Below are 24761 nucleotides of genomic sequence, written 5' to 3' on the forward strand. Positions count from 1 at the left end.
TGTCTCTAAGTAGTGAACCAGTGATAATTGATTTTTCTGATAAAGTTGGAGGAGACTTTGGACTAATTCATACCTATGTGCAGTCCTAGCAGTAGAAGTGATTGTGTTTAGTGTGCGGTTTAGCTTATTAACACTTGGACTCTTTTTTTTCCTAAACTGTGTATAGAAAATAGCAAGCATTGCATGTGAATTCTTGTCATAATTTTGTAATTGCATACTCCAGATCATCTGCTTTGTATGTAACTGCTATTTTTTGAGAAGGAAATTAGCTTTTTGTTCTGTGTGCTGTTTTCTGTGTACTAAACCTAAAAGAATTTACGCTTACATTGTAATTGAGTAAACGTTCTTGGGGATCATTTTTTTGCTTGAAGTTTAGTTCAAGTTCCATATAGTGGGTGTTTTTTACAACCACAAGGTCATGGAGTCACAGAAAAATTTAGGTTGGAGGGGAGCCAGTGGAGGTAACTAATCCCAACCGTCTTTTCAAAAGAAAGGCTAGCTTCAAAGTTAGGTTGGGTTGCAGTTTTACAGGCAGTGAGCTTTGAAATTTAGTTGAGTTATCAACCATTGCTCCCTGATTTATAAACTGTGAATAACTGGAGGAGAAAATATGAAAAAAGCCACCAAAGATCATTGCTAGGACCTAAGGAAATTTTCCAAACAAGCAGGTGGCAATCTGCTTGTTTCTGCAATGTAAGCTCTGTACCGCTTTCTCCTGTCTCTACTTCAAATCATGGTGAGTTCCTCATGTTCTCCTTACAAATCAAGTTTTGTATTGATAGGTTCTCAAACTGGCTTGAAACAGTTCTTGGTTTCTATATGCTGTCTTAACGGGAGGGGGGGGAAGTCTTGCAATATCACATCTTTTCCTTTTGTAATATCCTACCTAGATTTCTCACTGTCTTTTGTAGACACAATCAAGCTGGATTGATTTAAATCAAAATAATTTTACATTAGTGAGTGTTGCTGGTCTGCATCATTACCACCTTCGTTGTCTTTCATTGAAATAGTTGATTTTAATTGTTTCACGCTTGTCTCTCTATTTTCTTAAAGAGAGTGTAACTGTCAATGGTTTGTTACCATTAAAATGTTAGTTGCCACTAAAAAGGGCCTTACCTGCCTAAAGATGGCCTTATTTAGCCTAAATATAAGCTAAATTTATGCATATTTTACTGAAGCATTTATGTAGTTTACAGTTTTATTTAGATTCATAATTTTTCATCTTTCATTTGTGTTAGAGAAATGTAGTTGACTGATTTACCTAGGTCATTTTTCTTTTTCACAGTCAGGATCCTTTGAATGGAAATTGAAAGTGTTTTAATTACACAGAACATGAACGGCTTATTAGTTAAATAATTGGTTTACATGCACTGAATACTCACAGTTGGTTTTTTTTTGTCAGAATACATTTTGTGTTTGAAAATTCTGTTCTTCAAATGCCTGTGCTTGAATTCATTCTGCTGTTGGGTATACATGTACTCCAGCTCAGGATAAGCTATCTTTAAAAGCCTCGTTACTTACTACGTGCATCTTTTGTTTTCCTTCTCCCACACTGAAAATACAAAGATGTGATGGGCGTACCAATCACTTGCCACTGTGCTTCTTTCTGATTGATCTTTGCAACAGAGTACTGAGTGAAGCTTAGCTTAGCTTGGTTTTGTTCGGGGTTTTGTAGAGGAATTAGAAATTTTTCTCGTTTTCCGTGTTTGTTCTTCGTAAGTTGGCATTGCTATACCTAAACTACGAGACTTGACACTTGTTCACAGAATGATGCTGATCATTGCTTAGGAAGCTTGTTTCCCCCTCTGAAACCGAGGGAAATTTGTAGTAGGGGTATTTTCAAAAGAGCCGGGACTGAATAGTGTGTCAGGTTCTCCCACAGGCACACCAAGGAAGGGTTGGGATACCCTACCGCTGATTTCCATAGATGTATATTGGTAGCAAAACAGTAGTCTTGGTGTCTGTCACACTTCTTTATTATGGCATCTGATGTGGTGGTCATAGACTTCTAAGGCTACTGTAATCATAAGCCATCCCTAACTTTTCCCAGTTTTATTAAATCCTCCTTCCTTTATCTTCCATTTCCTAGCATTCACATTGCCTTCCTAGCGCTCACTCCTGGGATGCTACAGTTGTAACCCTTCAAATTCTCATTGCACTCCGTTCCACTTCCTAACTTGTCCTTCAGTCTGTTCTATATCTTGATGTAGTCCTAAAGGGAAACTCCTGTAGCACCTCTGGAAGGAAGGATATAGTGAGTGGGACATGTTGATAGTATAGGTGAGAGAGTTTACCCACTTGAATATTGTTTTCACATAGCAGTCTGAAAGACTAGTTGTACTGTGCCTTGCTCAGGGACTATTCAGGATGGACACAGTTCTTTTCTCAAAAGTTTCGTTATTAAACGTAGTAGTAGTATATAATATGAGGAGGACTGTATATTTTTCTCCAAACTTTTGTGGACATTGTTTTAGCTGAATTGAGGAAAATGTGTGTTAATTACAATATACTAGTCTGAAGAACTAGTATGGCATGGAAAAATTCAACGCAAATGTTTTAATTGAGGCAAAGTATGATCAGAAAACAAGATTAGACTGTAGGACATAATTAAAACTGTCAGACAGTATTGCTTCTAGCCCTGCCAGTGATGACATGCAGATTGTTTATAATTTATTAAAGCTTTAATTTCTGGATTTTGTTAACTGAAGCCTCTTCCATCCATGCAGCAGTAGCCTTAGTTTGGTTTATTTTGCTCATTTTAAAATTTGGTCTTTGTAAATCAAACTGTCTTTAACTTCTGCTTTCTCTTAAAAAGGTCACATACTGGTGAAAAGCCATTTAAGTGCTCTCAGTGTGGAAGAGGTTTTGTGTCAGCTGGAGTTCTGAAAGCACATATTAGAACACACACTGGATTGAAAGCTTTTAAGTGTCTTATATGCAACGGGGCCTTCACTACTGGTGGTAGCCTCAGGCGACATATGGGGATCCATAATGACCTTCGACCATATATGTGTCCATATTGTCAGAAAACATTCAAAACATCACTAAACTGTAAAAAACACATGAAGACTCATAGGTACGTTTACAATTTTTATATGAATCCTACAGTGTATTTCAGTAGCCCTTCCTTAAAGATACTTGGAAAGGCAGCTTTGCTGTGTAGCAAATACTAATAATTGAATAAGGATGTTTATTTATGAGTAGCAAATACTTAGGTAGCTCTGGAGGTGTAGTAAAGTATGGGGTATAATAAAAACAAAAATTTGTTCACATAAACAGTTAGGATCACTGTCTAACTGAAGCCATAAAAAGACCTTCTTACCTTTCTTTGCAGATATGAACTCGCGCAGCAACTTCAGCAGCATCAGCAGTCTGCTTCAATAGATGATTCTACAGTAGATCAGCAGAGCATTCATGTTTCTACGCAGATGCAAGTGGAGATTGAAAGTGATGAGCTACAACAGTCAGAAGCTGTTGCAACAGATCAGCAGGCTATTTTAGAGTTAGACCAGCAGCCAGTAGTAGGCACAGAAGAAACAGCACTAGAACAACACTTGGCCGATCAGCCTTTAGAGCAAGATGAGGGTGAGTATTTGAAATATGGTAAGGTTTATAATGAGGTAAGTTTACAAGTTCTCAAATAACTTTTTATTCACAAATTTCAATGATTTGGGTTTCAAGACGATGCGAGTAAACGACTGTAAAAATACATGGAGTGAAAGCTAACTACTTAAAGTATATTATACAATTTATTTCGTTCATTGGTGTTTAGGTTTACTGTTAAAAATATAAAAAGATTGATTAAGGTTTGCACCGTTTAGTTGTATTAAACAAAACTACTAAACAAATATAGAGAAAAATAATACTATGTGCACAAAACTTGACCATATCACCTCTATTATTAATAAAAAACACTGCTATATAGTCTACTTAGGAAGTAATAGCTGTGTTTTGAGGTGGGAAAATACAAAATATTTCATGTACTTACTCTGTTAGTAATAGTGGAACAAAGTATTTTGGTTTTGCTTATTTGCTCTTTTTCATGGTGTAATGAGTTAGCAAGTACTACAGAGGGATATAAATAAAGCCTACAATAAGCAAAGATTTAAATACCTATTCAGCTAATGATTTTTTAATTTATTTTTAATGCAGTAAAAATTCAGATAACTATAAAATGTAGGTTTTTGGGAAAAACTGAATTATCCAGTCAATTGCATCTTCTTTTCTTGATATTTTTTTCTTTTCTTCTTTTCGTCTTTTTTCCTTCCCCCCCCCCCCCATCTTCCTTTCCCCATTTCAGATAGATTTGTGACACCCCAGCATGCTTTACAGGAAAACATCACTCAATTTGAACAACAAGCTATAACACAGCAGCCATTTGATCAACAGGGCTTATCACAAGGTTAGTAATAAATGAAAGTTTTTAAAAGTGATTTTTATAAATCCAGCTTTACAGCATAGCTATCATAAAGCATTTCAAAAGTGGGCATCCACAGTCAAAGTAATTGCAATGCAGAGAACTTGCAAAAACTTTTTCTTAAATTACTATTTTGAAACTGTATTTGGTAGAATATTTTGAATATTTAATTATAAATAGATTTTGCTTTTATGAGCCGATGTTTAGGCATTACAGAATGGGGTTTATAGTCAGGCATTTCATATTCTTTCCTTGATTGTGTTTGAAATTGCTGTAGCAGCAGGCAGTTTACACAACTTTCCCCCTAAATATACGTGCTTATAACCTGAGATGATCAGAAACACGGTCTAAGATTTGACTGAGTAGCTGTTGGGATTCATTATGGAAAAAGGCAGTGCAAAATATAATCACGTAAAAACCATACTTTCACCTAACCACAGCAGTTTCCTTTTGTATTTTATAAAGCTACATAAGTAACAAATTAAGAGATTGTAAACATTTGGAAACTTTTTTTTTATTTTACCTACAAAATACTGAGCAATATGTGTAAGGCTTATGTAGCCTGCAGAGAATGAAGAAATGACTGTGTTCCTTTGCTTTTCACTGCTGGATTTCTTGAGTTGTTGCTTGATATGAAGCTACTAGTTTTGTTTGGGTGTTTTTGCGGGGGCGGGCAGGGAAGGGGGAGTATGTTAAAGGGGTTTTCATTTGTTTTGGTTGGGAAGCATACCTCACTGGCTGACCAGTTGATCTCTTCCTCCTTGTTTCTGACTCCAGGAGATAACTTCATATTTATATAACTGGTAATTGGTATTCCATCTGCTTAAACTGATCTGTTCTTAATTTCATTCCCTGTTTAATTGTATAGCGCCTTTTGTAAAAACGTAATTAACTGTGCTAAGTTGCATGACGCTGTGAAGAAATAGTATAATTTGTTGCCGATTTTGATTCTCTAGGTTGTGCTGCTTTCTATGTAACTCAGAAAAAAATTAGTCTCTGCCTTTATTAAACAAGACTGAACCAGGTCCTGTTAAAACCGTATGGATTATTTTCAGTGGTTACCTTTTACAGTTTTCCAAATGAATGAAAAGAGACTACAGCAAAAAAGTGCAACCTTTCACTCTGTGTTACTCTCAAGAGTGGTGGTGGTTTTTGTTTGGGTTTTTACAGCTCCTTTGAATGTTAAAATCCAATACGTAAACCTTGTTTTGTTATCTTATTTAGACTTCAGTTTCTATGTATGTGTATCTTCTCCATTAAATAAATATTGAATACTGAGTGATTTCTTGGGGAGGGGGGAGACCTGTTCTAGATCTCACAAAACAATTCTTTCATCATCAGAAATCTAGGCTGATCATCAGTACATTATAAAATCGGTACAGAGAATCAGAACATTTGTGGTGTCGGGGTTTTTTTAAGTCTCATTTGTATAAGATGTCTCCTATTCTACTTGGAATCTCATCCACAGATTCCCAACTCTTTGAAGTTTCCTTGAAGATCCTGGAGCCCTTCAAAATTTTTGAATTTCAGGTAGGTAAGCATTTGCGCGGATGCATGCGTTAAATTGGTCGACCCTCTCCCTATGTCTGCATCTGTGCTTCATGCTCCTAATTTCTTTTTCCTATCAGCTAGGCAGAACATTCAAGCTTAAAACACTATGTCTTTTTATCCTTGATTTTTATAGTCTGTATTCTTGTTAAAGTATTCTGGCTCAGTGTTTATTAATAAAACAACGTAGGAGTTTTAGAAAAATCTTCAGTAGGTTTTTTTATTTTTCTTTTTCATTTTTTTAAGAAAAAAAAGAAAATCTTTGCATTTCAGACAGATGAGGCTGATCTCTAGGTCTGCACAGACCTGACAGAACTTTGTTTATTCTTTCAGGTTTGTTTGTAATACTTTTACAGAATTTCTGGTTTGTTCAGATAGATTTTCTTCTTGATATGTTCAGACTTGTAAAGTGCAGATCTTATGAGGGTGCTGCTGTATCATAACCTATTATTCATTTGAGCTAGCTTTGAAGGCTGACAAAAAGGACTTCACTGTTCTTTGTAGTTTACATACTCGGGCATCTTCATTTGAAGACTTTTTAGTGAGGTCAGAACAACCAAATGGATCTTTTAATAGCAAATGTCTTTGTGTTACTGAATATCATCTGTCACCAAATGTGTTTTCATATAGATTATGTCACCTTTTCTTCCTTTAAAGTCTCCCTGTAAGCATGGTTGAATGTTAATAATTCAATTAGTGGTGATAGGCAAGTGGTCTTGAAAAACTACAAGAAGTCCAAATACTGTTATTCTGTAGCCCGTACAAATATACCCTTGCCACCAGACTGCTGTTTTGCTTTCCTAAGAAGCTGATCTGCAATCTCAAGACTTGGAATTCCGATTCCGTCAATACTGTTCAGCTGGTTCCAAAAATTGCCTAGGAAGCAAACCTGCAGAACACTTAATTGCTAGTCACTGACCCCCACAGAGATGCACATGTGCATGTAGATATGTTTGTAATGTTAGAATTCAAATGATCTGTCAGTAAAGACTTCAAGTTTTGTCTAAACCAAATAGTATATTTGCTATGAACTCTCATACTGTTATTTTATGATTCTCATATGCAAGACCTATCTTTCTACTAGTAAACCGATTTCCAGAGTGTTCTATTCTTTCACTATGTTTTGTTAATGTAGGAGAGAATAGGTTGGGTGATGTCCTAAAGCCAAGAAAAAACAAGCAATGCAAATGATTACTTGTACTGAAATAACACAAAATCCAATTCCAAGTTTAGAGGACTTTGCAGTAAGAGACTGCCCTTATTATACAGAGCTTAAGATGCTCTCTGTTCTTTGCAGATTAAGCAAAAGCTTCTGGGAAGCAATATATAATGATGAAAACAAGAGCAGAAAATAAAGGTTCTGAAATTTATTTCTGTCTCTTTCTCAGACTGAAGGTCTGTTTTTTGGTGTTTGGTTATTTGTTTTGGGTTGGTTTGTTTTTTTTTTCCCCCATGCTGTTCTGTAGAAATAGTATGGTGGCAACAAATGCCTTTAGCATGCTCAAAATTGTCAAATCTTTTTAAAATTTTGAGTGGAAATTGACCTTCATATTAGGTATTGAGCAAAATGGGGATGCATCATGTATATTCTTGTTACAGCATTGGTTTATATTTATTCCAGAACTTCTTTAAGAAGTAGTATTTCTTTCTTTGGTTTGTCCCCAAATACCTCGACATTCAGAACTTTTCTTCGTGAGCATTGTGTTGCATGATCCTGGGAAAATTTTCAGGATGTCAATAACTGCTTTTATTAAAACACTGTGAAGTGAAACAGATCATTGTATACCAACTTCTTTTTTCCTTCTTAGCTAGTAAAAATTACCAATTAAAAAAAAATTTCAGTTTTTTTTTAGATAGCTGTTTCTTTGTGTATTTAATAGTTATGTCCTTTTTTTTTTTATGTAGGGCATGGAAGTGGCATCACTTTGGCTTCAGTTTCTTGAGGCTTGGGTTTTTTGTGTTCTCATCAAGTGTAGCGGGAATACCATTTTCCCATAAAGGTGCTTTTAAAATGTATTTGAAAATAGAAATTAGCAACCCTCTTATCACCGTAAAGCTTTACATCGCTGTTCTTCAGGCTACTTTTTTATTCTGGCATTTCACTAAGGGTAATTGAGGTGCAAGGTTCAGCTTGTTGAATCTTTTTTTCTTGTAATCTTGCTAGTTCTAGGAGAGAAAATAATATACAAGTTGCAGAATTAGGTTTGGCGATAAGTTACAACCTGACTAATAATGCTTTCAAGATTCATTTACGTTTGTTAGTTTTCATTCTATGGTGTAAGCAATAGCATACAAATAGGTGTTTTTCCTATATTGATAACAGTATTCTGCTGTGAAAAGTATCTTTTGGGAAAATTTCTGCTTAAACTTAACACATCCCAGTTTTTGATATACTGTAATTCAAAACATTCTTTAAGCATTGCTTTTTGGCCTTTGATGCTGTGATCATCTGATGTGGGTTTGTTTCTACCCTGTTTTCATAATCTTCATCCTTTTTGTCCACTAAAGGCAAACTGCACAGAAATAGTAAAATTGCTGCCCTTACCTTAATTACTGATACTTGTGGTTTCATTTTTTTCCACATAACATTGATTTTTTAATTTTTTTTAATATTAGAAGTATTAAGGCTTAGAGGGGTTGATAAAAGGGCATCTCTAATAGCATTAAAAAACCCTGCAATCTGAGCTACACTTCCCTGGCTCTGAGTCATTGATACTATCATTTCATTCATTCATTTAGAAAAGGAGGTGATAAAGATCTGGTATTTCATAAGAACAAAACCGAATAAAAAATTCAGGTCTTTATACTGGAAATGTGAATAAAAATATGTTTATTTTTTACTTTGCAGTTTGCCTTTGAGAGGCTCTACTTTACTTTTATCTAAAGAGTGGGAATATGTGGAGGAGATCCAAAGTAGGAGAAAATGGGGTTACTTTATCAGAAACTGGAGTTCTCCTATTGGGTCATCTCCTCCACTCACCCGCCATCCTCCCCACTGAGCTTTGCATCCTTGTGATCGGCTTCCAGTGTAGTTAAGGGAGCGTGGTACCAACGTGGATAAAGGGAGATGGGTCAACCTGTTTGACACATGCATGCTTACATACAAGAAATTCAAAATTTCAATGGCTCTAAGGTAATTGTGGCACCCTGAAGAAACTTCAAACAGTGTTTTTCTGTGGAGGAGATTTTCCAATAGAATTCCAGCTAATGGTAAGTAACCCTATTATGCATATTACGTAGATGCCAGAAACATTTGTGTATTTTGCCACTCAACAGTGAAGAGTATAAAATGAGTATTGCTATATGGTAATACTACTTAATCTCTTTTGAAGGTAGTCTTCAAAAAAGTGTGGTGTTATTCAAAGTCCCATTCAGTGTATTTTCCAGGTTTGTGACTGTTTAATTTCTGGCAGGTTTTACAGTGAATGACAGCTACAATCAACAGACTCAATTTCCAGCTGTACAGCAGCTGCAGGATTCAAGCACACTTGAATCTCAGGCTCTTTCAACAAGTTACCATCCACCAGCCCTTCTTCAGGTTCCAAATACAGACACTATTAACGTAGTAAGTACTGCTGGAAGGCAGAATTCATTGTTCTGTGTTCAGTGATGAGTTTCTTTGAGCTATTTCATTGGTGATTAGGTAAACTGAGAAGTCAGAAAAGTTTTACGATTTCTTTTCTAGATTGCTTATGTTTTAACAACTGGAAAATAAAAGGGCGGGAGGAGGATAAGTGACCTGGCTACGTGTTTCTAAAAAAGAGTTGTACGTTTTGATGCTCTAGGCTTGAAAAAGGATATAATGCTATAAAGTTGGATCGTAGGTCTAAAACTAAGGAAAGGACCTAATGTTATAAAATAATTCTACATTATTGCACTATATTCTGTCCTAATTCTTTAATTTCTATGGATATAGATATGATCAAGCAATAAAAATAACATTACAGATGTGTAGTGATCATTCATGGAGCTTGCATATTGCAGTGTATGATATTCTTTTGTGGTTCTCATCTGGTTAAATTTGTAAAAGAGCTTAATTGCTAAAAATACAGTTTAAATACAACTTTTTATGATGGTTTACCTACTGTAAAGACCATCTGTAGTAATGTGTTTACCATGATGACCTGCATGAATTATTGTCCTTTCATGCTTGTTTGCAAAGGGCAGATGTCAGTCAGAGAACTGAGGTGGGTTTTAGGATCTGGAAGAGTTTGAGTAATTTCAGCCTACAGGCTTTGGAGTTTTCTCTTCAAATCTTACAACATACTGTCATTCTTGAGGATTATTCTGTGGTGGATTTTGCTTAGAGAAAAAACCTGTTCAAAAAGGAGTGAAGTCTGTCAGCACCACTGTGCATTTTGCTACTCAGTGTGGGGCTCATACTGTTTAAAATGGCTGCTTTAGTGTTACATTTAACACCTCAAACACCAGAAAATGTATGAGACTCAAGACACATTTTTGTCTAGATTCACAGGGAGGTGTAAGTGCACCACATTTTCTGGTTATTCCGATTCAGTAGGTGCACATTTTGCTGCTTTCCTTCTCATTAGGAAAGAGTGAGGTATCATATCACACTCTTAATTTCTCGTCAGAAATTTGTGAAAGCATCATTTTGATTACTTGTGTTGACTGTAAATGCTGTAATCTCTTCTTGTCTATTTGTGTGACTTTATTTCAGTACTGTGTTATTGAAATTTACTTGAGGCTTTGATTTCTAGACTACTCGCTTGATACAAGATCAGTCATCACAAGAAGAACTTGAATTGCATACCCAACGGCCTCATTTTCTTGAGGATAATGAAGATCAAAGCAGGCGTTCATATAGGTTTGTTACACTTTCAGGTTCTGTTACAGAATTTCCTGAATCTTTTATGGCTAGTAATTATATGCAACTAATGAAAACAATTTTCTTCTAAAAGATGTGAATATTGCAACAAGGGTTTTAAGAAATCCAGCCATTTGAAACAACACGTACGATCACATACTGGTGAGAAACCTTATAAATGCCAACTCTGTGGCCGTGGCTTTGTTTCCTCAGGAGTTCTTAAGTCACATGAGAAGACTCATACAGGTAACAGAGTATACCAGCTCTATATTAGCTTAACTTACGTTTGGGTTTTGTAAATGTCCTGTATAAGTAAACTTAAACAAATGGCATGCTACTTATTTGTTTCTGTTACTTTAAGGAGTTAAAGCATTCAGCTGTAGTATTTGCAATACCTCCTTCACAACTAATGGCAGCCTTACGAGGCACATGGCAACTCACATGAGCATGAAGCCTTACAAGTGCCCATTCTGTGATGAAAGCTTTCGAACAACTGTTCACTGCAAAAAACATATGAAAAAACATCAGGCAGTCTCCTCAGCTGTAGCAGCAGCTACAGAAACAGGAGGGGGAGGTAAATTATTTCATTTTTACTCTTACAGTCCTTACTACAAAACAAGTACAAATGTTTCAGTGGATTACATGAATGCTATAACAGGAATGTTATAAATTAGCCTTCCAGCATGGATAATGTCTAATGTCCACAGCCACTGAAATTGCTCTGTTATGTAAATCGTTTAAAGAAAGCAGTTTTCTAGGAGTAGAACATTTTTTGTCCTAAATTACTCATACCTGTATTTAATTATTGTAAAAATAAAAAATCCGGCTTTATTTAAAAGAAATAAAGACATGAGTAGTTAGACCTCTGAAGGAGATTTAAGTCCAAGCACGTAATGTAGTGGCCATGTGTTTAATAATAAACCCTTCTATTTTTGCAATTTCAGCTGACAGATTAAACTAAACAGACGTGTGTATTTTTTTTTTTAAATAGTTGCATGTGTTGAAGATGATGATGAAAACTCTGAAAGAACTTCCAGAAAATCTCGTCCTGGTGTCATAACTTTTACAGAAGAAGAAACAGCAGAACTGGCAAAGATTAGGCCTCGAGAAAGTGCTACTGTCTCAGAAAAAGTTCTTGTCCAGTCTGCTGCAGAGAAAGATAGAATTAGTGAGATCAAAGATAAGCAAGCAGAACTGGAAGCAGAGCCCAAATATGCCAACTGTTGTAGTTATTGCCCCAAAAGCTTTAAAAAACCCAGTGATTTAGTCAGGTAAGGAGTGGAAAAGTTTTGTGTATTTTTTGATTTTCTGAGTTGTTCACCAGAAACTTAGCCGTAATAGTTTCATATAACTTTTTTATGCCTAAGCTAAAGGTTGACCCATATTTACATACATTTTTCTTTTTCAGAACGGTTTAAATATGTGTCAAAATGTTCTATATTCTGAATATGACTAACCCAGCCTTTTCATATTTCTTTTCCTGCAGTATTAAAATGATGATTATGAAATTTTAGAATAAATTATTTTTTCTTGCTATAGGACTTACATATAAAAACATGTAAAAATGTTTGAAAAATGGCAAATGCTTAAATCATCTTCTCTACTAGTTCTGCTTCATGTAATGTTAATATAAGTATTCAGTTAATTCTAAAATTAGTAAAATACAAAATAAGTACTTTTACAAACTGACATAAAAGTAGAAATTCACATATACATGTATTCTGGAATTATTAGGCATGTTCGTATCCATACTGGAGAGAAGCCGTATAAGTGTGAAGAATGTGGAAAGAGTTTCACTGTAAAATCCACTCTGGATTGTCATGTTAAAACACACACAGGTCAGTAAGATTTTGAATGTCTTTGTTTAGAAACCAGTTACTTTCTTGACAGGCTCTTTTAGCTAAAGGTTTTGCAAGGAATGGTACATTTCACTATGATCTGGGAAATGGCACTATGAATGTCAGCGCTAGGTGAAATTTGGTACTTACTGCATCATCAAATGAATTATATTATGATATTTTGAATAAACCGTATTATTACAGCCTTCTATATTAGTAGGCTTATAAAGCAGTCATAGTCTGAGCTCATGGAAAAACTATGTATGTAGCTATAATATTTTAATTTCAAATCTGCTGTAGCATTTCAATGCTAAATGATTTTCCTGAGCAAGAGGGTGGAGTTGGAGGATTTTACAAAATTAAGTTAAAGAAAAAAATTATAAACGTTAATGTTCGTGCTGCGAAATAGGTTGAAAGACTACAAAAAAATTTGAGCATTCAGCTATTTGAATCATGCGAGTTGAATGTAAACCTAATTTCTGTAATCAAAGGTGTAATCAAATCAGTCTTGGCAGTGAAAATCTGGTCTCCTTCAGAGCTCTCATAGATTTGTGAAGTGTAATTTTCACTACAAAAGCCACATCAGCTTTTCCCTATTATAACTCACTTGATCTTGTGGGTTTTTTTTTCCATTTTCTTTTATAATTGCACCAGCTTGTGTTGGATGAACATGAAGTTTTACTGGTGTGCAGTTTCTGCATTTGAGCCTGGATCCCTTTTCAGAGGGCTGTTTTAATCTGTGGGCAAGACCTACAGCTAATAGTTCATCAGTTTTATGTTAGGCCATATTTATTTTACTTAAATGAATAATAAAAAAAAAATTACAGTGTGATTGTCTGGAACTCCCCTGATAACAGTTCAGTTTGAATTGAAAAGCTACTCTGCTCCTCCCCTGTAAAAGAAAGTTGCCTGGATAGGAACCTACCTGTAATAAACATGTAATAAACATGGACGCAAAGAATTAGTTTTGGGTTTTACTGTAGCTTCTATTGTATCATCACCTTTCAGACCAGTAGGCTGGCTGGAAGTTTTTCTGAGAGATACGTGGTTCTTTGCCTGAACATTTAGTTCCTGTATCGTGGCGTAGCATATAGCGGGAGAACTGAAGTTGCACGTTATTTTATTTCTGCCTTCACTGCTTTTCTGATTTCCTGTATATGTAACAGTTCTTATTAACATTTTATTTGGGTAGCCAGCAGTATGGCATAAGTGTAGATGCAATAAAAAACACTTAATTTTACTATATTTGGAAGCAATGCCAACATGGCATTTGCCATTCCTGTATGACTTCTCATCCCAATTTGTGATCATCTTCCCTCCAAGTTTCCCTTGTGGTCCCTATCTCCCTGTCCATAGATAATTTTACAGTCTAGTTCATCCATCTTTCTTTTTTCTTTTCAGATTCCTAGTATTTATATAAAAAGCCCAACAGTGAGGTCATAATCTAATTGAATATTTTAATGTTCTGTTTAAACAGGACTTCAGATGTTGTTTGTTCCTTTTGTTCCTTGCTGCTTAGTCTTTTTTTTTGCTAACTTTTCTTTCTCTCTTTTTTTTTTTTTTCTTTTTCCTTTCTCCCAGTGGGTATTATTTTTCTTTAGTGGGAAAGATGGTTTTCTTTGTGGTACTCTGCTTTGCTGCAGCCCAGATCCCCATTGTCTTACTGGTTGATGTTATTCTTGGGCTCTTTCTTCTCCATTATTTGAAAGAACGTTGTTGGAGGTTTACTTAATTTTGTTGAACAAGAAGTGACAACAGTGTTAGGGTTTTGTAATCTAAATCTGTAATCTGACGTAGGTTGAACTGTAATTCAGGAATTTGTTGAGAGATGAGAGATTCTTCTGTGTAAATGGAAACTAGAATTCAATAGCAGGAATCATAGGCACACATTGGTTTTGAGACTTCTTTACCAACTGTAAGTGACTAACATCACCAGAATACAGTAGCGTGTTCTGATCTGGAAGTTGAGTTGACTTTGTTTCAGGGTTGATACAATGGTTTGCCAGGTAAAAAGGATAACTTAATCACACTTAGTACTGCTTCCCCTCCATGCATTTTTCCATCAAAGCTATAGAGAAGTCTTGATTTTATTCTTTGGTAAGACAGCTGTACAAAATACATTTATTTCTTCCCCTTGTTTAGCTAGGAAGCAGTAATCGTGCTGGAAGGCCTGGGAATTTCAGCAGTTATAGTGGGTTTTCAGCTACAGTGGCATGTTTTCTGCCAGATATTTACATTATGCTTTTTGTGAATTTTATAATTGCACATATGGTTAATGAAATGAACTCCGTAGTTAACTGTTGTTATTTGTAGTACATTAAAAATTCCATTTGAGACCAAGGATTTTTTTCAAATGTTACGCAATCTGAAAGGAGAGCAGAGAAAGACGACTGTATGTGTATAGACCAGATTTCTGTACTTCTAGATTACTTTGAGTTGGTTGGTATTTTGTTTCAGAATATTATCTCACTTACAAATTTTATTCGTCTCCTACTTGTAATCCATTAATACTACTCAGTGTTGAGGTAAATACTGAAACAGAAGAATAAAGCTGCTGGAATTAAAAAGGAAATGAGTGGCTAAGTAAGGAGAAGCCAAATGCTGAAGAGGTCGAGATGAAACTTTTAATTCTCCAGTTTTATGAGCTGTGTAGTTCAAACAACTTGATTAGTTAGGAAGGTGAGAGATGAGGGGGAGGAGGACAGAGGCATCAAGGTGGCTAAATAAGATTCTGCATGAAAGTTTTAACAGCATATAAGTTTTAGAAATGGGAAAAAATTAAGATACCCTTCACTGAGATCCTTAATTCATTTGAAAAGCAGCCAAAACTATAAAGAGAAAGGCTAGTTATTTCAAATTTATTCTGTTCAAATGAGTGAAGAATCTGTATTTTTTTTTTTAAATTGTTGGTACAGTGCTATTGATTTTTAGAGGTTTTATCCCTTATCTTTCTGTTTTTGAAACTTTTCCAGGCCAGAAGCTCTTCAGTTGTCATGTATGCAGTAATTCTTTTTCTACAAAAGGGAGTCTAAAAGTCCATATGCGTCTGCATACAGGAGCAAAGCCCTTTAAATGTCCACACTGTGATTTACGGTTTCGTACTTCAGGGCGCAGAAAAACCCACATACAGTGTCATTATAAACCAGAGACAAAGAAAGTTAGGAAGCCAGTTGCCCGTGCTTCAGCTGAGGGACTACAACCAGTCAGTCTTCTTAATTCATCGTCAACAGACCCTAATGTTTTCATCATGAACAACTCTGTTTTGACGAGTCAGTTTGATCAAAATTTACTTCAACAAGGACTTGTGGGCCAGGCTATCCTGCCTGCTTCAGTGTCAGGTAAAAATGGATTACTTTTTGATGGTGGTGTTGAGATCAAGTACTGAACTTTGCTTTCTATTAGAGTTCAGAAAATTATTCCAAACACTACTTCCAAACAGGTAAGAGTTGTACTGAATTCATGATTCAATGCATGGTGGTGACGTAAATAGAAATTTATTTATTTAAGAATGAAGGAGAAAATGTATGCAATTCATCTAAGAAGATTTCTTCAGTTCTGCTGTGGTGTTACACTGCCAAAAGGAAGAAAATACAGATAGCAAGTAGCTGGAGTACTTGTATTCTTTTTGGTAATACTCTGTTGCCTTTCCTTAAAAAGGAGAGAAGCAAAACAGTTATTGTGTGAGCCTTCCATTCCATAAGATTTATTCTGTATTTAAGCATTAGATCACAGAGCAAAGAAAAGTTTGTCTACACTAGTTACGCTTTTCATTATCTATGTAAATGTTTTAAGTGCACGTGCTCTGCTGTACATCTGTAGTTAATGGTCCAAAATAGAAAGAAAAATACCCCACCCCCCAAAAAAACCCCAGCCAAAGAACAAAACAAGAAAACACTTTAGAGATATGAAAAACTACTAGTATAGGCATGTATGTTGAATAACTAAATGCCTGGGATCCAAAGTCTTACCAATTGACAGTGGCTACAGCTGTATTAGCACATTAAATGTGCCACAGACTATTCTTTGGCTCTGAGGCCGACTGGCATGAAATACCCAACGTGCTTCATGTTGCATGTAAATGACCTTTTTGAGAATGATCCTTGCTAACTTCTAAATTGCTTTCAGGAATTGCTGGTGTAAGTGCTAGCTGGCCTCAGGCAAAGTTGGTACAGGGACTTTTTTAAGAACAGAATAGTGTTCGGGTGTCTGGAAATGTTCCCTGGTACTGCTAAATTTACTACTTAAATTGTGGGTCTTGGACTGTCTGTCTGTCACTTCTGAAAGTGAGACTGATTTTTCTGTGTTTCTTTGGCACTCCTTTCAGTACATGTCTATGACTTTGAAGGTATGCCCACAAATTCACAATAATGTATCGGTCTCATATTTAACTGTAGCCATTCCAGCTTATCTGATTTGACCTAAACTGTTGTCCAAAACCAACAAACTGTTGGCTGTTCGGAAGATACTGTTAAATGTTATTTGACAGACACAGTTTGTGATAGGTAAATTTGTGATTAAAAACCGTCTGATGTTTGCTTGGATTTTTGACTGAACACAATAAGGAGGAGTCTTTAGTGTGTTCAGATGTCCTAGAAAGAGGCAGGAAACTTCTTAAATCAAGATTAGTGATTTGAGTTTTGCCTAGAGCAGGTATTTCTTAGGTGCATTGTAAAGCAGATTTATTATACTAAAGGATTTTGGAGAGGGAAAGATAGATGTTTTTTGAAGCATCAGCTAAAGGAGACTAGTTGATCATACTGAAGGTGTTTGGAGAAGAAGGTATGTCAAACACAAGCTGACTTTTTCCTTACATTCTCTCAAGACCTTTTGTACAGATGGTCTGTTCAACTTTTGAAATTAGGAGCTTTCTAAGTTCTAAAGATTCCAGATTTCAAATGCTAATGTACCTTTATTTCCATCCACATGAGTACATAGGATGAACTTTGATACCTTCTTGAACAATGTTTGTGCTGTGCAAAAATGTGGCAGTAGCTTTCATGTGTATGTTCAGAGTTAGAGTGTACATATCGTGTGTGAGTGCTGCTTATATTTAGGCGCAGCACACTCTCCAGGGAAATTTATCCCAAATTTCTCCAGGTTTCCAAAGCTACTCTGGAGTGGTTCTTGTTTTCTAAGATGCTAGCTAGTACTTAAAGAATAACAATCTTTAAATTACATAGAATTTATGAAGCTTTAAAATAGCCAATCATCTACTTCAAATTATTTTTCTTGGCATAAATAAATGTGTGTAACGCTTTTGTATTGATTTAATGTATAAAAATAAACAAGCTAAAAGAGGCAGTCAGTAATTATAAAGAAAAACATTATAATATGACTGTTTTCTTTGGTAGCTGGAGGTGACTTAACTGTGTCCTTGACAGATGGTAGCTTGGCCACTCTTGAAGGGATACAGTTACAACTTGCTGCTAATCTCGTTGGACAAAATGTTCAAATTTCTGGAATAGATGCCGCCAGTATTAACAACATAACATTACAGGTAGGTTGCTCGCAGTTTCTTGCTTTTAATTTTATAGAAACACTTTGAAGGCTGAAGAACGTTTAAAGAGCATACATAATTCTGGAGGAGTTCCTTTGACTTGAGTGAGGCACGTGGCAACACCATGCTGTATCAGTTGTACTATGTTAGAGGACTTAAAGAATAGCTGCACAGTGGTTTTTTTTTTTTCTGGTTTGGTTTCTTTCTTTTCAGTTTTTCAGGTTTTTTTACCCCTCTGGGATTTTGGCAGATGGCTTTAAAATCTGTATTTTTTTTTTTTTTTAATTGCACTTTGTCTTTACGCTTTAAAAGCATTCTAGACTAAAGCTCCCCACCCAACCCCCCCAAAAGAACACCCCCCCCAAAAGAACACACACACACACACCCGAAACAAACAAACCCAAATTATTGCACAGAATGTTCTTTCCCTTAACATAAGACACCTGCGTTACTTGGCAAGCTTTTAGTATTTGGAGTCACAATTTAAGTTCCCATTGAGCTTGTAAAATGAAAGACAGAAAAAGGTGAGATGATTACATTTAAAAATTTGTATTTGAAATGATGTGAAAGAATTCCATTTTCATGAACTTGGTTGTGTTTGATCAGTTTCACAGAATCACTGAGGTTGGAGTAGACCTCTGGAGGTCACCAGGTCCAACCCCAAGCTCAGGGAAGGGACATCTTCAGGTTTGCACTGGGTTGCTCAGAGTCTCTCTACTCAAGAAGTTTCTAGCGTAAAACAAAGAAAACTATTTTAGTTTTGTTTTCCCCAATCCCCAAACATCCCTAAAGAGTAAAATGTCTAACTATTGAGAACAGATGTTTCTGAACTGGGACCTTAATAAGCCCTAGGAGCTAAAAAAATAGATAATTTCTGATATCAGTCTTCTCTCTGCTCCATGCCTTTTCACTTTCAAAGACCCGAAGACAGTGATAAGCGTTACATGCAACAGTAAGACAGTACAGAATGCCGGTAGTGTGGGTACCTGGTGCCCAGCATGCTCATATGTAACTATGATCATGACTTCCCAAACATTTTGCTGAGGGAAGAACCTACAGGTGAAGCTGAATAGACTGTTTCCATAGTGACTTTGGAGACTGGCTATATACAGACACTTAAAAAATAAATTTAAGTTTAAAATGGTTAATTATAAAGTTTAAATATTATATATACTCTATATGCAATGAATATGAATTCTGGATTTATGTTAAGAATATTCTCTTGACCCGTATTTGTTAACTTCAGATTGATCAGATTGAAAACTTGCTTTTCAGATCGATCCAAGTATTCTACAGCAGACATTACAGCAGAGTAATTTACTTGCTCAGCAGCTAACTGGAGATCCCAATATGGCTCCACAGAATCCCTCCCTCCAGGCAACAGAAAATGCAGTGCCAGCTAATGTGGTTATTCAGCCTATATCAGGCCTGTCTTTGCAGCCCACAGTAACATCTTCTGCTAACATGACAATAGGATCCCTATCTGAGCAAGAGTCTGTGCTGACAACCAGCGCTAGTGGTAAGCAGTGTCAATAGTTTTATTGTGCTTTGAATTTCTTAGTTTTAATTATGGTATTACCCACAGTGAGAAAATCTCCCCTGCCAAATATGTCATATAATAAAATAAGCATACCGTTCTTGTATGAGCATCTTCAGCAAGTTTTGCAACTTTGTGTTACCATTTTTGGATAGAAGGTGGACTATATAATTAAAATACTGAAGAACATTTATAGTCTTTAGAAAAATACAAAACCTTTGTTCTGAAGATCTTAACCTGCAGAGGAATAAATTGGATATGAAAACAATTTATTCTTTAGAGTACAAGTTCTAGCACCTTACCTTGGCTACATCTTGTATAGTAGTTCAGAAAATAATGTATTAATTGCTTTTAAAAGTTGTGTCTATTATAAAGAAAGGATCTTCATGGAATTTTTTTTGTTCTACCTACTTATATTTAGGTGCGCAGGACATCTCTCAAGTCATGACTTCACAGGGTATGGTATCATCTTCAAATGGACAACATGAGATAACGTTGACCATAAATAATTCCAGTTTGAGTCAAGTTTTAGCTCATGCTTCAGGTTCTACTACTACAAGCTCATCAGGAAGTCCTCAAGAAATCACTCTTACAATATCTGGTTGGTATTTTTAATGATCTTTATAATGGTACCAGATCTCCATTTTATAAGGTAGCTATACAGTAGCATTTGAGGATATTTTCACTGTCCACAGCTTTCCTGTGGTGTATTTTTTTTTACATTCATCAGCTTTAAAAGATATTCCCCAAATCTGCTTTTGAAAACCAAATACATTTGCTTTGAGGATGCATGTTAGATTGGTTCCCTATTTTAGTCATAGCCTTGGATCAACAGATGTTAATCTCAGTGGCAAAGCCCATATAACCAGTTCTTATTTCCTTGCTGTGCCTCACTTGGGGTAGAGCAGTTCCTGGGTAGTACTGGGACGGGAACAAGCAGGGCAGGCATTGGGGATGAGTTTATTTAATCTAGTTTTCTTTAAATGCCTGTGGAACCATGTTCTAATAGATGTTCTAATCATTCTTTGAGGTGTACTATTCAGTCTTTATAATATGTAGTTAATACTTCAGGTCTCTCTGAATAAATTTAGACCGACTTTCTTACTGCCTCTAAGAGACTGATCCTACATACACTATAAATATCTTTCTATTTCCCCCAAAGACAGTTTGTATTTTATATCACAACACTTCTTTAATAGATCTGGTATAATATTTAGTGCTTTTCTCTTTCTTCTCCTTTCTTTTTTACTTTTTTTATTTCTTTCTTTCCTTTTTTCTTCTTCTCTTTTCTCATTTTCCATTTTCTGTAATGTGTTTAGTGTTTTTAAGTGTCATGACAATAATGTCCGTGTTAAGGTGTCAGGGTCCCCCACTTACGTTTTTTGCGTGTTAGTGGATGTTCACTCATCTAAGAAAAATGGAGTATAGGCGTCCAACAACTGACAGAATCTGCTTTCAGTTTCTGTATGTTCTATGCTTGTTGACCGTTCCACAAAATTAACACCACCTGAAGTGATGTTTCTACAAAAGAGGACATGTTCAATGCAATTCATTATCCATGTAGTAGATCGAAAAAAATCACATTTTAACCATTAGCCTTTAGTTTGGTAGATTTTTATAGTTTCATGAAGTTGATGCCTTGAATCTAGATAAGTAAGATCAATATTTGTCTAAATATTAATAATCTCTGGTATTTCTCTACATGTTAGTATCTAGATACGCATAATCACATCTATATTAAAAACTTGTCGAACCTCTGCATAAAAATCTGCATGTGTAGAAGTTAATTTTGTATTTTGGTTGTATTTTCTACTTTTATTATTTTATGATCACTTGTTTATAGTTCTAGGTGCAATAGCAGAATAATGTTGAGACATTTGCAGTTATAATAGGACTAATTTCTATTCAGGCCAAGACCTTATTCAGCATAACCCTGGAAGCAGTGATCTGAATAGTGGCTTAAGGCTGACAGCGCCAACCATCAACACTCAGACTACAGGTGCTACATTAACTATAAGCAACGACCAGCTTCTTTCTCAGGGCACTTCACTAAATGCTCCAGGTATGCATCCAGTGACTTTTCTAATTAAAAATAATAACATTTTGTTAAAAAATAAATATTAGACCTGGTAACTAAATATGAAATGGTATAATCTTGCACATTACGATTCAGGAACTACATGGCTTTGTGTGTTTTCTCACTAGCTTTAAATTGTTACACCAATTTAAATGAACTTTACTCCACATAGTAAGAAGAAAATGAAAACAAGACGACATATCTGAAATTGTACTTTGAGGCAGTTACAGGAACATTGAAGGACAATTTCTATAAATTGGAGGATGAAGAAATCTGATATGTTTGCTGCAGACAGATGATAAAATATCCTTTATATCAAATTTGCCCTAGTATTCAAATTTTGAGATTTTAAATACGTATATTAATTTCTACCTATATCTGTTTATATATACACACAAACACATGTGCGTGTATATAGTTGTTCATACTTTCAACCAGTGCAGCAGGTTGCATTGGTTGCACTGATTGGTTGTAGCAGGTTGCACTAATACAGACTTAATACTGATATGTAAATAATTTTCCTCACTCTTACGCATGCTTAAATTGCCTCTATCTTCTTTTTCCTTCGTCTGTCTCCTTTCATAGCTTCCTTTAGTGCTCATATACATCGATAAAGCAAATCTGCTTTAATGTCATACTGGGGGAAGTCTACCCCAGAGTATCCTGTAAGATTTGAAGGTTAAGGCATGCTCTTGTGTAATGAATTAGTAAATGAAATAGTAAAAACAGGCAGTTGTATTGTACCTTCTGTATCATCTTCTCACATTTTTGAGGCTTATCATAAACTGAGAGCCCTGAGGCCTCTAGTCACATGTTGGAGGATCTATAATAAACCATTATACAGCTGTTACAATCAAACGTTATGAAATACCTATTAATAATAAACTGGCCTTTTTTGCTGTTATGGATTATCAACCATGTTGCAAGGATAGGGTGAGAGTGTTGGGTTGCGGAGTTACTGAATTTTGGTTTTACTGCTGTGAGTCGAAGTGTATTTCATTGAGAATTCTGAAAGTGGTCAGACTACAGAAACGTGTAACCTGAAACTTCTTCAGGTGTCTTTTCAGCAATGAGTCATCTCCCACGCATCATGTTACGAAGTTATTGCTTTACAGTATGATGTCCATCAAGCTACAAAATAAGTTTGCAGCTAAGAGTTTATGTACGTAACAGATTTTTTTTTTTGGTACTATTTTGCATATATTCCAGAACTTAATACGACAGGTGGAACAAACCTTCCTTCAACAACACCCATATCTCAGTCTACAGTTTCTGCCCAGAATTTAGTAATGTCTTCATCAGGAGTTGGAGGAGATGGTAGTGTCACCTTGACTCTTGCTGACACTCAGGGAATGTTGTCAGGTGGTCTTGATGCAGTTACGCTTAATATCACTTCACAGGTAAGAAATGCTTTTCTGAACTCAGATACACTAAAGTTATTGTCTTACAGGGCAGCAATTGGAGATTTTGCTTAGAAAATAATTTTGTCTTGTAAATACATAGTATTTGAAAATTCAGTTAACTTTCCTTCTTTCTGCCAACAGTGTGTGCACATTGGCATCTAGAAGCATAAACTATTTAAACAGAAATACAGATAAATTTTTCAGGGTTTTTTTTGCAATGAACAGTTAGGTTCTACTGTTTCAAACGTTTGAGACAATTTTTAGTGATAAACTAAACTCTGTACTTCATCATCACTATTCAGTAATACAGCTTTGTATTCCTAAACTTTTTATTGTTTAATATGGTAAATTTTTCTTTTCCTCCTTGTGAACATGAGAGTTGAAGAGCAGTTGCGACAGTTCCTTTCACAGCAAATAACAGGACAGATTCTAAATTAAATTGACTGTCTTTAATGGCAGGTAGCATTATAAGAAATTTTATATGAATGGTGCTGTATGGACTATCATCTCCCCAGTAGCTTTAGCGTTAGTTTTGTGTTTAACATAATTTAAGATTTTTGTGGTGTCATCAAGAGCCAGAAACATGTTGGCAAATAGAACATATAGAGTGGGTAAAAAAAAAAAAAGTCAATAAATAATATTAAAAGACTAGAAAGTGAAAATTTAGGGTCATTATGTGGTTGGCATTTCAGTGTAGATTTGACATCTGAAAACTTGGGCTGTTTCTTCTACTTTCTTGGCTTAACTAGGTTTAGATTGATTTTCACTTACTTTTTGTCCTGAATTAAAATGTGTAATTGTATATATACATGTGTAAATGTATATAAATGAAATATATATGTATACATTTACACATTTATATGTGTAAATGTATATAAATGAGAGACTGTTTGTCTAGCATATGGTGTGATTAAACCTGGTGAAGCAAAGTCTGTGAGGATCATTATTCTATGCTTTTCCTCTGCAGTTTTGCTCTGGGGAGGGGAAGAAAAGACTTCTTAAATAGTTCTTAGGACACATTTATGATTTCTGGCATCAGAGAGTAACAAAGCAACATGTGGTTTCATTTCAGACTTTGTAATAATTTAAGTGATTAATTACATTTGGCAGTGTTGATGTTTATTAATGAGACACTATGCCTAACGTTAAGGCAGGCATAAATAAAAATGAAACGTTGTTTTGGGCACTATGCAAACACAGTCTATGTTGCAGGAATTGTGATGAATAGACAGGTAGTACATAAAGGTACTGCGTTTCCTGGGGAAATTGAAAAGTCTAACAGTAACGTAGAAATAGAAGTAGTAGTATGATATTAGTAATCGTATATCTTAAGTAGTAATTTTGTACCTTGATTTCATGTGGTTTGGAAGTAGGTTTAATTACGAGATTTAAAAAAGGAAAACATTATGGAAAGACCATGCAGGAAAGCAGAATATAGGGGTTAAAGAAAGTATCAGCTGAAGAGGCAAAGACAAGGGAAGGCTGAAACATTCAGTAATTGATGCAAGGTTGGGAAAAATTAATGAGAACTGAATCTCTACTCTTAAACTTCCAGCTGTTGTTACCCTTAATTGTTAGACTTAAAATGCAAGGAGAAAAGAAGAGAAAAAGTAGCATTT

The 24761-nt window shown here is 35.4% G+C and overlaps 1 protein-coding gene across 5 annotated transcripts in view; it reads left to right on the top strand.

The window, feature by feature from the left end:
* ZNF236 (zinc finger protein 236) overlaps nucleotides 1-24761 on the top strand; it is a 96104-nt gene that overhangs the window by 50946 nt on the left and 20397 nt on the right. For 3 of the 5 annotated variants that reach the window (XM_076330103.1, XM_076330102.1, XM_076330100.1), the window contains 15 exons: nucleotides 2816-3076; nucleotides 3335-3585; nucleotides 4301-4402; nucleotides 9379-9530; nucleotides 10684-10790; nucleotides 10885-11036; nucleotides 11152-11364; nucleotides 11782-12061; nucleotides 12525-12628; nucleotides 15601-15966; nucleotides 17980-18125; nucleotides 19401-19644; nucleotides 20084-20263; nucleotides 21572-21724; nucleotides 22949-23139. In XM_076330103.1, the coding sequence (XP_076186218.1) occupies nucleotides 2816-3076; nucleotides 3335-3585; nucleotides 4301-4402; nucleotides 9379-9530; nucleotides 10684-10790; nucleotides 10885-11036; nucleotides 11152-11364; nucleotides 11782-12061; nucleotides 12525-12628; nucleotides 15601-15966; nucleotides 17980-18125; nucleotides 19401-19644; nucleotides 20084-20263; nucleotides 21572-21724; nucleotides 22949-23139 (2902 nt within the window). The remainder of the gene's footprint in view (nucleotides 1-2815; nucleotides 3077-3334; nucleotides 3586-4300; nucleotides 4403-9378; nucleotides 9531-10683; nucleotides 10791-10884; nucleotides 11037-11151; nucleotides 11365-11781; nucleotides 12062-12524; nucleotides 12629-15600; nucleotides 15967-17979; nucleotides 18126-19400; nucleotides 19645-20083; nucleotides 20264-21571; nucleotides 21725-22948; nucleotides 23140-24761) is intronic. The other 2 variants (XM_076330099.1, XM_076330101.1) reach the window with 2 other exon arrangements.

Source organism: Aptenodytes patagonicus, chromosome 2 (genome assembly GCF_965638725.1).
Source record: "Aptenodytes patagonicus chromosome 2, bAptPat1.pri.cur, whole genome shotgun sequence".
Classification (NCBI taxonomy): domain Eukaryota; kingdom Metazoa; phylum Chordata; class Aves; order Sphenisciformes; family Spheniscidae; genus Aptenodytes; species Aptenodytes patagonicus.